The sequence below is a fragment of the Petromyzon marinus genome, chromosome 11 (genome assembly GCF_048934315.1).
Source record: "Petromyzon marinus isolate PM22_M1 ecotype Great Lakes invasive population chromosome 11, UKy_Petmar_22M1.pri1.0, whole genome shotgun sequence".
NCBI classification, from domain to species: Eukaryota; Metazoa; Chordata; class Hyperoartia; order Petromyzontiformes; family Petromyzontidae; genus Petromyzon; species Petromyzon marinus.
Window position 1 is genome coordinate 212,504 of NC_133677.1, and position 13,620 is coordinate 226,123.

At 58.1% G+C, this 13,620-nt stretch overlaps 1 protein-coding gene across 2 annotated transcripts in view; it reads left to right on the forward strand.

The window, feature by feature from the left end:
• The window catches only part of LOC116941431 (mitoferrin-1-like), a 24,086-nt gene extending 12,562 nt beyond the window's left edge, over positions 1-11,524 (forward strand). For both annotated transcript variants that reach the window (XM_032952531.2, XM_032952532.2), the window contains exons 2-4: positions 182-398; positions 2,185-2,241; positions 7,992-11,524. In XM_032952531.2, the coding sequence (XP_032808422.1) occupies positions 182-398; positions 2,185-2,241; positions 7,992-8,932 (1,215 nt within the window). In that variant the 3' untranslated portion in view covers positions 8,933-11,524. The remainder of the gene's footprint in view (positions 1-181; positions 399-2,184; positions 2,242-7,991) is intronic.
• The last annotated feature ends 2,096 nt before the right edge of the window (positions 11,525-13,620 follow it).

The window sequence follows — 13,620 nt, forward strand, 5'->3', positions numbered from 1 at the left end:
CTGGAATTCCAGAAAAGAAGCCGCTGTAGATTTGTCCATAGTGAGACCGATGAACAGGCTACACGGGGAGGATCTTTGTGTGCGAGTGTGCGCGTAGCAGTTTGAGCACTGCGCTATGATTCCAGGAACCCGGGTCTCCCCATGCCTCACTTCTCCCCGTGTCGTCTCTGCGAGCGTGCAGACGCGCATGCAGTCCCTGTTCCCGGACCCGCGCGCCGCCTACCGGAACGTGTTCCACGCGCTGCGCACCATCGTGCGCACCGAGGGAGCGTGGCGCCCCGTGCGCGGCGTCAACGCCATGGCGGCGGGAGCGGGCCCGGCCCACGCCCTCTACTTCGCCTGCTACGAGCACGTCAAGGCCTCGCTCAGCGGGGGGCGCAACTCGCACCTCGCCAACGGTGAGGAGCACGAGGGGGAGGAGCGGGAGGAGGGGGAGGAGCGGGAGGAGGGGAAGGGGGAGGAGGGGAAGGAGGAGGGGGAGGAGGAGGAGGGGAAGGGGGAGCGGGAGAAGAAGCAGCAGGAGGGGGGAGGAGCGGGAGGAGGAGAGGGAGCAGGAGGAGGAGCGGGGGGAGGAAGAGCGGGGGGAGGAGGGGAAGGAGGAGCGGGAGGAGGGGGGAAGGAGCGGGAGGAGAGGGAGGAGGAGCGGGGGGAGGAGGGGAAGGAGGAGCGGGAGGGGGAGCGGGAGGAGGGGGGGGCAGGAGTGGGAGGAGCAGGAGGAGGAGAAGCAGGAGGAGGCCGCCCCATCGGGAGGTCGCGCGCCACCGTGCCCATTCCCGCCAAAAAGCAGTTGCATCTCCGTCCGCCAGGGCCACTAACCAGTGTCAATGGTTTACTGGTAAACCGGTAACCGCTCTAAACTACTAACCAGTGTATACCGCTAAACCGGTGTGAACCGGTGTGAAGCAGTTACGGTGTTGAGAATCGGTGGCCGGTTGTACTCTCTGGGTTGAAGTTCGCCGCTGCCCCGCATTGCTGCCCCGGGGTGCTGCCCACGGTGCGGTGCTTTCTATGGCTATGGAAAAACTCAAGACAAGCTACAACTGCGCTCCGTGTCAATATCAGCACCGCGTGCGTGGCCTTTAACGCAGTACAGTGATAGGCGACGTTTGTGGCAAGGGGCCTTGCCCACAACGTTGCCTTTTGATTTGTCTTGCTTATAAGTCCCCACACACACAGCGGTGTTGCTACTGACACGGATCGCGTTGAGTCGTTGGCTGTGCTCGTGCACCAACACTGCCAACTGCGGTACACTGCGGAGCGCTGGCGCAGTCGCAATGAGCCAGCGGACGAGTTGCAGGCACGAGAGCGGTGGGGGTGGCCACGAGGGGTCGCTGTGGCCCCGCGCTGCGGGCCGGGTCCCCACTCGGCCTTGAGCGGCGCGATCCTCGCCTCCCCGTGTCGGCGGCGCCTGTGTTGGGCTGCGGTGTTCACTCTCGAGGCGTGTGCTGTGTGCGATATACAACGTGCGTGGGCGGGTGCGTGGGCGGGTGCGTGGGCGGGTGCGTGGGCGGGTGCGTGGGCGGGTGCGTGGGCGGGTGCGTGGGCGGGTGCGTGGGCGTGGGCGGGTGCGTGGGCGGGTGCGTGGGCGGGTGCGTGGGCGGGTGCGTGGGCGGGTGCGTGGGCGGGTGCGTGGGCGGGTGCGTGGGCGGGTGCGTGGGCGGGTGCGTGGGCGGGTGCGTGGGCGGGTGCGTGGGCGGGTGCGTGGGCGGGTGCGTGGGCAGCGGTTAGCACGCCGCGCTATGAACTTGGCAAACCGAGTTCGATTCCCGCTCACGGTCGAGACCAGTGACAATTATCTGAACTGGTCCTGGGCCTTCCCTAGGTCGACTCGGCCTCAAATGAGTACCTGGTGCGGTGAGTAAACATCGCCACTAGGGAGACAAAGGCGGCCGGGCGTGGTGCTTGGCCACCCATCTCCTCGCGTTCCGTACCGGCCTTCATAGGTGCTACTCCGCTAACAGCACTTGCCCCAAAAGTCTGTTAAGGCTACACGGGGGATCTTTGTTGTTGTATTTGCGTGGCTGTATTTTGCCTATGAATGTTTCTCTTTGTGTGCGTGTGTGAGTGTGTCGATCCGCGTGTGTCTCTGCGTGTCTGTGCCTCTGTGTGTGTTTGTGTTCGTTTCTGCTGCACGCTGGCAATTAAACCTGGTGCCCTCTGCCCCTTGACCCTTGACCCTGGCAGGTCTGGCAGGCTGTGCCGCGACGCTGCTGCACGATGCCACCATGAACCCAGCCGAAGGTAACGCAGCCGCACAGAGATTTATTGACTTGCATAGAGACACATCGACTTGCATAGAGACCCACTGAGTTATCTCTGCCGGCACGCACCTCACCACTCCCGCACGTTGACGTGTCCATCGGCGGGCTTTGTTGGTTTTCTTGTCCGAGCGTCCGAGCTGTGCGATCGACAGGACCCCCGCGAGCCCTGCTATGGTCACCTTCACCACCGTCACCACCACCTTCACCGCCACCACCAACTCCAACATCACCACCACCGTCAACACCACCTTCACCGCCACCACCAACTCCAACATCACCACCACCGTCACCAAAACCATCACCATTACCATCACCACCACCACCTTCACCGCCACCACCAACTCCAACATCACCACCACCGTCACCAAAACCATTACCATCACCACCACCTTCACCGCCACCACCAACTCCAACATCACCACCACCGTTACCACCACCTTCACTGCCACCACCAACTCCAACATCACCACCACCGTCACCAAAACCATTACCATCACCACCACCACCACCGTCACCACCACCTTCACCGCCACCACCAACTCCAACATCACCACCACCGTCACCAAAACCATTACCATCACCACCGTCACGACCACCATTACCATCACCACCACCATCACCACCACCTTCACCGCCACCACCAACTCCAACATCACCATCACCAAAACCATTACCATCACCACCACCACCGTCACGACCACCATCACCACCACCACCACCACCGTCACCACCACCTTCACCGCCACCACCAACTCCAACATCACCACCACCGTCACCAAAACCATTACTATCACCATTACCATCACCACCATCACCACCACCTTCACCGCCACCACCAACTCCAACATCACCGTCACCAAAACCATTACCATCACCACCACCACCACCGTCACGACCACCATCACCACCACCACCGTCACCACCACCTTCACCGTCACCACCAACTCCAACATCACCACCACCGTCACCAAAACCATTACCATCACCACCACCACCGTCACCACCACCTTCACCGCCACCACCAACTCCAACATCACCACCACCGTCACCAAAACCATTACCATCACCATTACCATCACCACCATCACCACCACCTTCACCGCCACCACCAACTCCAACATCACCACCACCGTCACCAAAACCATTACCATCACCACCGTCACGACCACCATTACCATCACTACCACCATCACCACCACCTTCACCGCCACCACCAACTCCAACATCACCGTCACGACCACCATCACCACCACCACCGTCACCACCACCTTCACCGCCACCACCAACTCCAACATCACCACCACCGTCACCAAAACCATCACCATTACCATCACCACCACCACCGTCACGACCACCATTACCATCACCACCACCACCGTCACCACCACCATTACCATCAACACCACCGTCACCACCACCGTCACCACCACCGCCGTATTCACCACCCCCACCGCTACCGCCGCGGTGATTGAGTCATCACGTCTCACGCTGTCGCTCCGCTCTCGTTTCACAACACGGCCTCCCCAGCTTCCTCCTCCTCCCTCCCTCTCATCAGATTCCTTATTTATTTATTTAAGTAAACACGGTCGCCAGGCATTGGGCGACATGTCCACAACGGCAAATGGCCAGAAACAAACAGCACTGTCAAAGGTGTTGATGATATAATAGTCAATGCGTCAATTGCATTGAGCAAGGTTGTTGTTACAAAAGCTTGGAAGGAAAAGAGAAGGCGATGATGATGGGAGGGGGGAATTCCAGAGTGGAACAGTGTGAGGGAATAATCAGAGAGAGAAGTGAGGTGATCTGCAATGTGGTGAGTGAGCGGGTGAGTGAGCAGGTGAGTTGTTGTGCCCTGCAATGTGGTGGTGATGGTGGTGGCGCTGGTGGTGGTGCTGGTGGTTGATGAGCGTGATGAGTCCGGTCGGCCGAGTCGTCGGCTCAAGTGGAGGAGGAGTCCGTGAGTGAAGTTCTTGGGCTCCACGGCGTCGCCCGCCAGCATCGCGCTCGGTGCTGGCGGGCGACGTCGCGGAGAGATGGAACGTTTCCGCTCCTTCACCATTCTTTCATCTTCCCCATCGGCAGCGGAGACAGCTGGCCGGCGCGGCGGAGAGTTCATCAAACAACCGAGAAGAAAAATAGCGACGCGTTAAGTAGCGCTCGTGTCGTGGGGCGGGGGGGGGTCAGGCAGCTGAGTGGCGAGCTCGTTAGCGTGACCCGTTGGCAAGGTCAAGGCCGCGCCGGTCGTTAGGCTCCGTCTGGCCTCGTCATCTTTGAATCGTCGTCACCGCCGTCACTGCCGTCTGTCGTAATTTGGCTCCGTGCGGTGTCCTTGCGGAGTTGTGAGGAACGGCCTGCCGTTCGGCTGGGAAACCTTCGCTGCCGTTGCGCGTTGTGGAACGCGTTGTTGTTACGGTAGCGTGCCGGTTCATGCTGCCTGCGATTGGACGGAATCTGTCACGTGTGTCTTATTTGACAGTGACTTCCTAACTGTACACGTCGGTTTTGGTGGCCATTGTTACGATGCGTAATTGATTGTTGGGATTTGTGGATTCTCGTCGCTAATTCTGGCGGTGAGAATTGTTCCTCAACTCTACCGGTAAGTGAGCTGCAACAGTCGGCGTGATAACACCCCGTGACATCATCGTTTGCTTGGCTGTCGGGTGGTGGAGGGTTACATGACACAAATGTGGTCACATCATTATATGGCCAGACCCAAACATCAGTTATGAGTTGGTAACTTCCTGGTCACAGCCGTCTGTGATTGGATAGAATCTGGCACGTGTGGCTTATTTAAATTAAAGTCCACATATGCCTGCCCAGCTTGCGGGGAGGGGAGGACCCTCTCCATTTATGGAACCAATTATCTGCGAAACAATTACTCGTATGAAGAGACCTCATTTGAGGGAGCGATTGAAGAGATGGATAAAAGTAGTGAGGCGGGGGGGGAGCGAATGAGTTGGATGAGTTAGGGAGGGGGTGAGCTATTGAATGAGTCACTAAAAGGGTCGGTGGGTGAGGGAGTGGGAGGGTGGGTGAGTTTGTCATCCCTCGCTGGTGGAGTGAAGTGTTTGGCGTATGTTGTTGCGCGCGTGTTTGAGCGTGAATGCGTGCACACGTGCGTGGTGTGTGTGCGGGTATTTGTCTGAGTTCGTTGTTTGTGTTTGCGCTGCCCGTGTTTGTATCTTGTGTGGGTCTGGGGTTGCGCATGTGCATGTGTGTGAGCGTGTGTGTGCGCGTGTGGGTGTGTGTGCGCGTGATAATACGCACGTGTATGTGCATGTGTACGTATTTGTGCAACCGATCTGCCCACTCACCATCGGCTTGTCATCTGCAAGACGCGCTTGCCATTCTTCCCCTACGGTGATAAGCGTCCACCTAGGACCCCATTCAAGCCCAAAAACCGCCTGGTCTCTGTTAGCTAATAGAAGATGCAAGCGAGAATATCATCATAGTTTGCAGCTGGGGTTGGCATCGTCTCCCTCTCCTCCCGATTCCAAAGGGAAATGGGCCATGTTCATGACCGTGACTCATGCAGCTGCAAGGGCTGCTTTGGGTGCGCAGTCCAGACCTCCCCAGAGACCGTGGCTGATGGAGGAGGTGTTCCGGCGAGCTGAGAGAAAGTGACAGGTCCGCTCTCACCCTCTACAGCATCCCACGCCCGAGAATGAGGGAAGATTACTGTCGCCTTCGCTCAGAGGTTGAGATGGAAACTGCCTCAGTCGCACGCAATCACAAATTACTCTTTAATTCTATAAAAAAAACTTGCAGCACCACAGTTATCACTGTGCCTCCATATATTGAAGGAAGTAGCCGCTCCCAGTGAGTGGTTGGTTGATGTGCCATCTGTTTAGAAAGTGCAAAAGACGATGCGCCAGGCAGAGATGACCTCTCAAGCAAACTGCTGAAAGAGGATGGTGATTGTGTGCAGGCTGCCCTGCATGACAGAATTACAATTGGCTGCTCTACAGGATTGAAAGGATGCCATTGCGGTCCACATTTTTAAGAAGGGGGTCGTCTCTGATTGCAACAACTACTCCTCAGTCTAAGGCCGGGAAAGGTCCTGGTAAGGATTATTCAACATCTCCTTGCCAGGCACGCTGAGTGGAGGCTTGCAGAGCGCCCAATGTGGTTTTAGAATGAGACGAACGCCATATTCTCTGTCTGTCTGCGACACCTACATCTCTGCTTTATTGACCTGGTCAAGGCCTATCATACCATCAGGAGGCCAGGGCTCGGGGCTGTTCTTCATGTGTCTGTACGTACACACGTCTGTGGGCACAATCACAACTATGTGCGTGTGCGTGCGTCGGCGTATGCGTCTCTCGTCCGTTGTTTTGCTTCTCACTTCCTCCTCCTCTTCGCTCCTCTCTCCAGGTTTCATCGCGCGTCACAAAAACAATCATCTTTGTCGCCCCCCCCATCGCCCACCTCCTCCTCTCCCACCATCCCACAAATTCCCATCCTCTCCCTCTCTCCCCCACCCTCTCTCTCCCTCTCTCTCCCGTCTGTTTAACTCGCCCACAGCCGCACACATCTGCCCCCCGTCCCGCCCCCACCCCGATCACCCCCCCCCCCCGTGGCCCCCTCCTCGTCTCGGAGCGGTGATGGTGAATGCTCCGTGAGCGAGTGTTTTGAAACGCTCGGACGATGCCTCACAGTGTACCCGCTCGCTCGTTCTCTCTCTCTCGCTTGCCCAGCTCGTTAGCGTTAGCGGAGGGGGGGAGGGGACCAGGTGCCCGTGCCGAGGTGTGGGAGAGGGCACAGGGGTCACGTGGAGTGGCGGGGGCTGTGCCGGCATTGCCCATTGTGTGCCGGCTTTGTGTGGGGTGGCTGCTGCTGCCGTCCCCACCTCCTCCTCCTCACCCCCTTTGTGTCGTGGCCACGCCGCACGTTATTGTGCAGAGGTGCGCGAGTGTGCGTGTCATTGTGTCATAGGTCGACTCGGCCTCAAATGAGTACCTGGTGCAGTGTTTAAACATCCACACTGGGGAGACAAAGGCGGCTGGTTTGGTGCAGGCCACCCCCTCGCGCTTGCTAACAGCACCTGCCCCAATGTCTGTTGAGGCTTTTCGGGTGGTCTTCGTGTGTGAGTGTGGAAGCGTGTCATTGTGTTCCCATGTCAGAGAGATAATATATTAAAGCAACTGTTTGTGTGTCTTTGTGAGTGTGTACGCGTGCGTGCCTATCTGTGTGTCCACATCTCCGTGTGTGTCTGTGGGAGAATGTGTCAGTCGAGATTGGTGGCGCAGTGGTTAGTGCACCGCGCTATGAACCTAACGACCCGAGTTTGATTCCCGCTTATGGCCAATATCGCTGATGATTATCGAAACCGATCCTGGTGCGGTGTGTAAACATCGCCACTTGAGAGACAAAGGCGGCCGGGAATAATACTGGCCACCCATCCCCTCATGTGCCGTGCCGGCCTTCATAGGTTGCTCGCTAACAGCACTTGCCCCAACAGTCTGTTAAGGCTACACACTGGATCTTTGTCTTTGTGGGAGAATGTGTCACGGTGGCTGCCTCCGCTGCCTGGCAGGCCTGGCTTGACTCCTCTCCGTGCCCTCTGCACTCAATGAAATGTCGACTCGTGAATTCAATTCCATTTATTGTATTTATTATCAAGCCTGGGGTGGATGTAGTTTCAAAATGCGACTACGTAAACCACCTCGGCTCCCATAACGCTGCGTGCCAACCCCCCGTGCCTGTGCCCCCCCCCCCGCGGCCCCCCAGTGGTGAAGCAGCGCCTGCAGATGTACAACTCCCCCTACGGCGGCGCCCTGGAGTGCGCGCGCCGCGTACTGCGCTCCGAGGGCCTGGCGGCCTTCTACCGCAGCTACCCCACGCAGCTGGCGCTCAACCTCCCCTTCCAGAGCCTGCACTTCGTGGCCTACGAGGCATGCCAGGAGCGCCTGAACCCACGGCGCGACTACAGCCCCGGCTCGCACGTCGCGTCGGGGGCCGTGGCGGGCGGCCTGGCCGCGGCGCTCACCACGCCGCTCGACGTCTGCAAGACGCTGCTCAACACGCAGGAGATGGCGCTCGTGGAGATGGGCGTGGCCGGAGCCGGGGCCTGCGCCGGCCTCTCGTCGGCCGCCAGCGCCGCCGAGGGCTGCCGCGCCGCCGCGTATGGCGCGGCGGCCGCGGCCGGGAAGTGGCAGCTGCAGCAGTCGGCGGCCGCCGGGCCGAGCCGCCAGCCACTCGCGACGCTGGCGGCGAGGACTACGGCCGCCGCGGCCGCCGCGGCCGCCGCCCCGGCCGGAGGTCCGGCGCCGGCCGTCCCGGCGGCTCCGCCGGGAGGCGCCGGGCTGAGCGCCCTGCTGGGCGTAGGCGCTGGACACCTGCAGCAGCAGGCGACGCAAGCAGCGCCGCTCCGCGCCTACCGCTCTGGAGAGCGCCCGGCGCCACAGCCGGCGAGAGCTCCCGGTACCGGATCCGCGGGGGGTGCGACGTTGCGCGCCGGGAGCGCGGCGCGGCAGCAGCAGCAGCAGCAGCACTGCCGCCCGCCGCGCTACCTCACCGGGCTGGCCATGGCGTTTCGCACGGTGTACCGGCACGGGGGGCTGCCTGCGTTCTTCCGTGGCATGCAGGCGCGCGTGCTCTACCAGATGCCGTCCACCGCCATCGCGTGGTCAGTCTACGAGTTCTTCAAGCACTCCCTCAGCGAGCACTGAGCGGCGCAGGCGACGAAGAGTCGCCGGGCCAGACCGGTTCTCCGTGCCGCCTGCGGTCGGTGCCAGAGGCTGCGATCACCGCGTCGCGCGTGGCCCGGTCTGGGTGACTTTGCGGGCGGTTGTGGCTGTGGTAGCGGTGGTTCTGGTGGTTGTGACGGGTGTGCGATGTTTGTCACCGTCTCCTTGCTATTGTCTGTTCCGTCTTCGTTTGTAACAGCTGGGGGTGGTGGAGCGGTGGTACAGCGGTTAACATGTAGCACTACGAGCCCGTGGACCAGAGTTCGATTCCCAGCCCACTGCTCACGACAGTGGCGACTGGTTTATATGAACCTCCCTCCCGCTCCTTCACCAACCCACGCCGACCAACCTGGTGAAGTACGCTCACGGCGTCGGGAGGCCTTAGCCCGGCAGTGGATTGAGACGGAGGGGCCCTGTGGCTGTGCTCGTGGGGCTGCCGTGGGGCGCCTCCTGGGTGCGTCGCTGCAAGAGCTGGCTGCTTTCGGATCGTGCCTCCAAAACTTACAACTTTAAGACTGCATTTTATTATTTGTTTTGCGTAAGTTGAAAAAGCTCAAATATCTTAGCCAATGTTACGAATCGTAATTGAGTTTTGGCTGAGGCCACGCAACGATTTGGCCAGATTTGTGTGGTGAGACCCTTGATCGCCTGACACTGATTAGCAAAGTTGCTTGGTGCGCGAGCGCTCACGTCGCTGGCGTGCGAGCCGGTGACCGGCACGCCGTGACAGCGCTCGGGCACGCGACACTCCCATTTGTTTGGCTGTCGGGTGGTGGAGCGTCTTACGACACAAATGTGACCAGATAATTAAGTGGTGGCCTAACCCAACATCAATTATAACTCGTATGTTTATTCACAATGAAACACATGTACTACTACTACGTAACTACCACTACTATAACCCTGTAGTGATGATAGTCATGGAGCTGTACTCAAGGATGATGTCGTTATTGTTTGGGGTGATTTCCTAAACTCATTTAATGTGCGCACATGGTGAACACAACGTACACAACAACTTACATAACACATAACGTACAAGACTTACACAACGTACAAAAAGTACACAGCAACATACACAACAAGCAAAATATACTCAAACACAAAAACCACAACAATGTACACAACAAACACAACCACAACAATGTACACAACGTACACAGTAAACACAACAACCACAATGTACACAACAACGCACAAACTGAGCCTAACCTGAAATGTTATCCTAAATCCTGCTCAGACAGGAGCAGGCCTGACCCTAACCCCAACCCTCATCAAAACTTAACCCTCACCCCTAACTCTCGCCCAACTCCTAGAGTAACCCGAATGCTCACGCCAACTGTAGCCGACACATGAACTCTGATTACAGCCATGAGTCAAACCTGACCCTGACTCCACGCCCTAACCCCTGACTGATGCTGACCCATGCTTTAACCATGGCTCGACCCGTATCATGACTTTAACTCTGACCCCTAACCCTGGCCCCTAACCCTGGCCATGACTTCTAACCCTGCTGGGGTCGGGGACGCAGAACCACAAATGTGGAGGGAGGGAGGGAGGGGGGCACTCAGATTGCTGAACTGAGCTGTAACGCGCACAACCGCGAGGGCGTTTTAACGACGCACTCAGCGTTTTAAGTCGATGTTTTTGGAGCATTTTGTTTGAATATGTAAGATTTGACACCTTAGCCCCTGTGTGTGCCAGTGTATGTGTATCTGTGTGCGTCTCTGTGTACGTCCTTTGTGTAGGGAGTGGTAGTCTGGCGGTTAGCGCGCTGTGCTACGAACCCAACAACCCGAGTTCGAATCCTGCTCACGTCCAACACCAGTGACAATTATCTGAACTGGTTCTGGGCCTCCCCAGGTAGACTCGGCCATAAATTAGTAGTATTTGGTGCGGTGTGTCAACATCAGCACTGGAGAGACAAAGGCAGCCGGGCGTGGTGTTGGCCACCCACCCCCGAGTCCACCGTGCCATCCTTCATAGGCACTGCTCGCTAACAGCACTTGCCCCAACAGCCTGTTAAGGCTACAGGGTGGATCTTTGTATTGGTGTGAGCCTTCATGGTGGCCTTGTCTGGTGATTGCGTCTGGAGAGACGCGGGGTGCCACAGATGTTGCCGTGGCCACCGCTCGGCTCGGTGTGACCGCTGTCCTGAGCTGTGGCCGCTGTCCCGAGCTGTGACCGCTGTCCCGAGCTGTGGCCGCTGTCCCGAGCTGTGGCCGCTGTCCCGAGCTGTAGCGCCCCCTCCCCACTCTCCGACCGCCGCCCGCGACTTGAATTTTTTTTTTCGAAACCAAATATCCACAAGCAGACGTGACCCTCCTTATCAGGGGTCCTGAGACAACTTACAAAGGACTCCACACCTTCGTTTTGGCAGAGCGATGTTACTACGTTGCTCATTGTATTGACGAAGTGGTAATGGATTTTAGAGGGAGAGGCTGGTCGTGAGAATAGTTCGGGGATCCCCGCGCTGAGCGTCCTTGCGAGCGGTAGTTCGGTTCGTGTGGCCGTGCCAGGTTGGGGAGGGACCTGTGGCAGAGACGTGGCTCGGCCCAATAAATGGATTAAGACTCGGAGGGTGATCGTGTGAATGGCTGCGCGCTCATCGGAGAGAGGGAGGGAGGAAGGATCCGCGGTTCGTCTTGCGGCGTCGCCCGGCGGAGCACTTTGAGTTCGTGAAGTCCGCAGGGCGAGTTCCGCATTGCTCGGCTGTCACCAGCAAGGCGTGGAATTGGTGTTCACCGTGGGCTCGTGAGCGTTCGATGTCACTGGGACTCGTCAGCAGTGTCGGGCGCGTGTGCCGTGTTGCGTCGCGATGATGCTCAGGAGCGTGGCTCGCCGAGGGCGCGGTGGCCGCTGGACAAGCACGCGGCCTTGGTCTGCGATGAAGTCTCGGTGGGGGGTGGCGGCGACTTCGTCCAGCAGCGGATCGAGCGGGCGGCTGAATGCAGCAAGTTGGCACAGACAGGGACACAGGTGGTGCATCTGCCAGCCATCTCATTCAACCAATGGCACCTGGGTCTGTCCCGTGAACTGCCAGGGAGCCTTCGACGCTTCGCGTGGCCTCGGAGTGCACCTAGCATGGCACAACCGCCGTGGTGACGTCACCACCACTTGGCGGCTGCGGTGGTGTACTTGTGTTCACGTCTGTGTGTGTGTCTATACGTGAGTGTGTGGACGTGTCTGTGTATTTGGCTGATCGCCACGTGCTGATGCTGCTGCTGTTGTTGATGCAGGCCTCGTCACTCGCTCTCGTCTCGCGCTGACGCCTTCAGCCTAAACACTCGCATCACTCACTCACTCGCGCTCGAACAAACACAACGATCCCCACCCCCCGTGTCGCCTTTAACAAACAGTCCGGGCAAATGGTGGTGATGTGGCTGGTGGTGCTGATGACGGTGATGACGGCGATATTGATTATGCTGATGTGTTGATCGTGTTGGTAGTGATGTTGGTGATGGTAGTGATGTTGGTGATGGTAGTGATGTTGAGTCTGAAGGTATCCCGATGGATGAAGCCTCGCGCCACGCTCAGCCGCGAAGTCTGAAGATTGGGGCCCAATTTTGGGAGCAGCCCCTCCCCCACTTCCCAGGGGGTGGGGGCTTGAGGGATGAACGCAGCTCGATTCACCGCGCGCCTCGCCGGGTTGGTTCGTGACCGATTCCCATGGAGCCCAGCATCCCAAAGTGGCAGGACCCTCACGATAAAGAGTCTCCAGACTCGGTGAGGCTTTCCCGGGAAAATAAAACCATTATGATTATTCCCATTGTGGTGATAATATTTATCATCCAGCAGTCATGGTCAAACCGCAGCCAGATGAAGGCCGGCCTCCGCCCCCCAAAACCGCCGCCACCTCTCCCGATCTTGCGACGCTACGATGCGCTGACCCCGGGGTATGGCGAATCGGTACGGACGCCCTGGGCCCCGCTCCTTCGAGGCAGGGGGGGGCGCGCTTTGGCGTCACGGTGTTTGATATCAGGCGCTGGGGGGCCCCACACCCCCCTCCCCATGAAGGGTTCTGCCTCCTGGACGCGTTCCGTCCCTTGGCTGCCGCTCCGTGGCTGTGCTCGGCCATCGTCCCGGAGTCCGGTCAAGGTGATGTCATTAAGGCTGCGTGTGAACGCCGTCGTCGCAGGATTATACAACACGGTATGCTCACCATCTTGCCAATAAACACCTGGGATACAAATCTTGACTTAAAGCTTTCGTGACTGCAGGAATTCATATTCTTTGGGTCTTTCGGTAAAGCCACGTAGATAGAAACATAAGAAAACAAAAATACAAATCTACGTGGCTTTACCGAAAGGCCCAAATAATATCTGGGATACATAGGTTTTTGGGTTAGATAGCGTAAATATGAATGTCTCGTTATAACCCGCCACCACTTGACACGGCCAATTCGTAAGGTTTGTCACATAAACAAAACATACCAATTCGTTAATAATTCGGCACACTGGTATGTTGGATGGTAAACCCACATTTATAATTGAAAATTAAACAAACATCTGGTGTTTCCCCAGCATGGGTTCCAGCGAGCCTGACTTTTGATGAGACAATTGGACGCACACTGCGGATGAAGATGCACTCCCAGGAGGCCGCGTGGCTCGTTGTGTACGCGCATTGTTGCGAGTGGAGAGACAGCTGTGGTGGCGGCAGGGCGAAGATGAGGG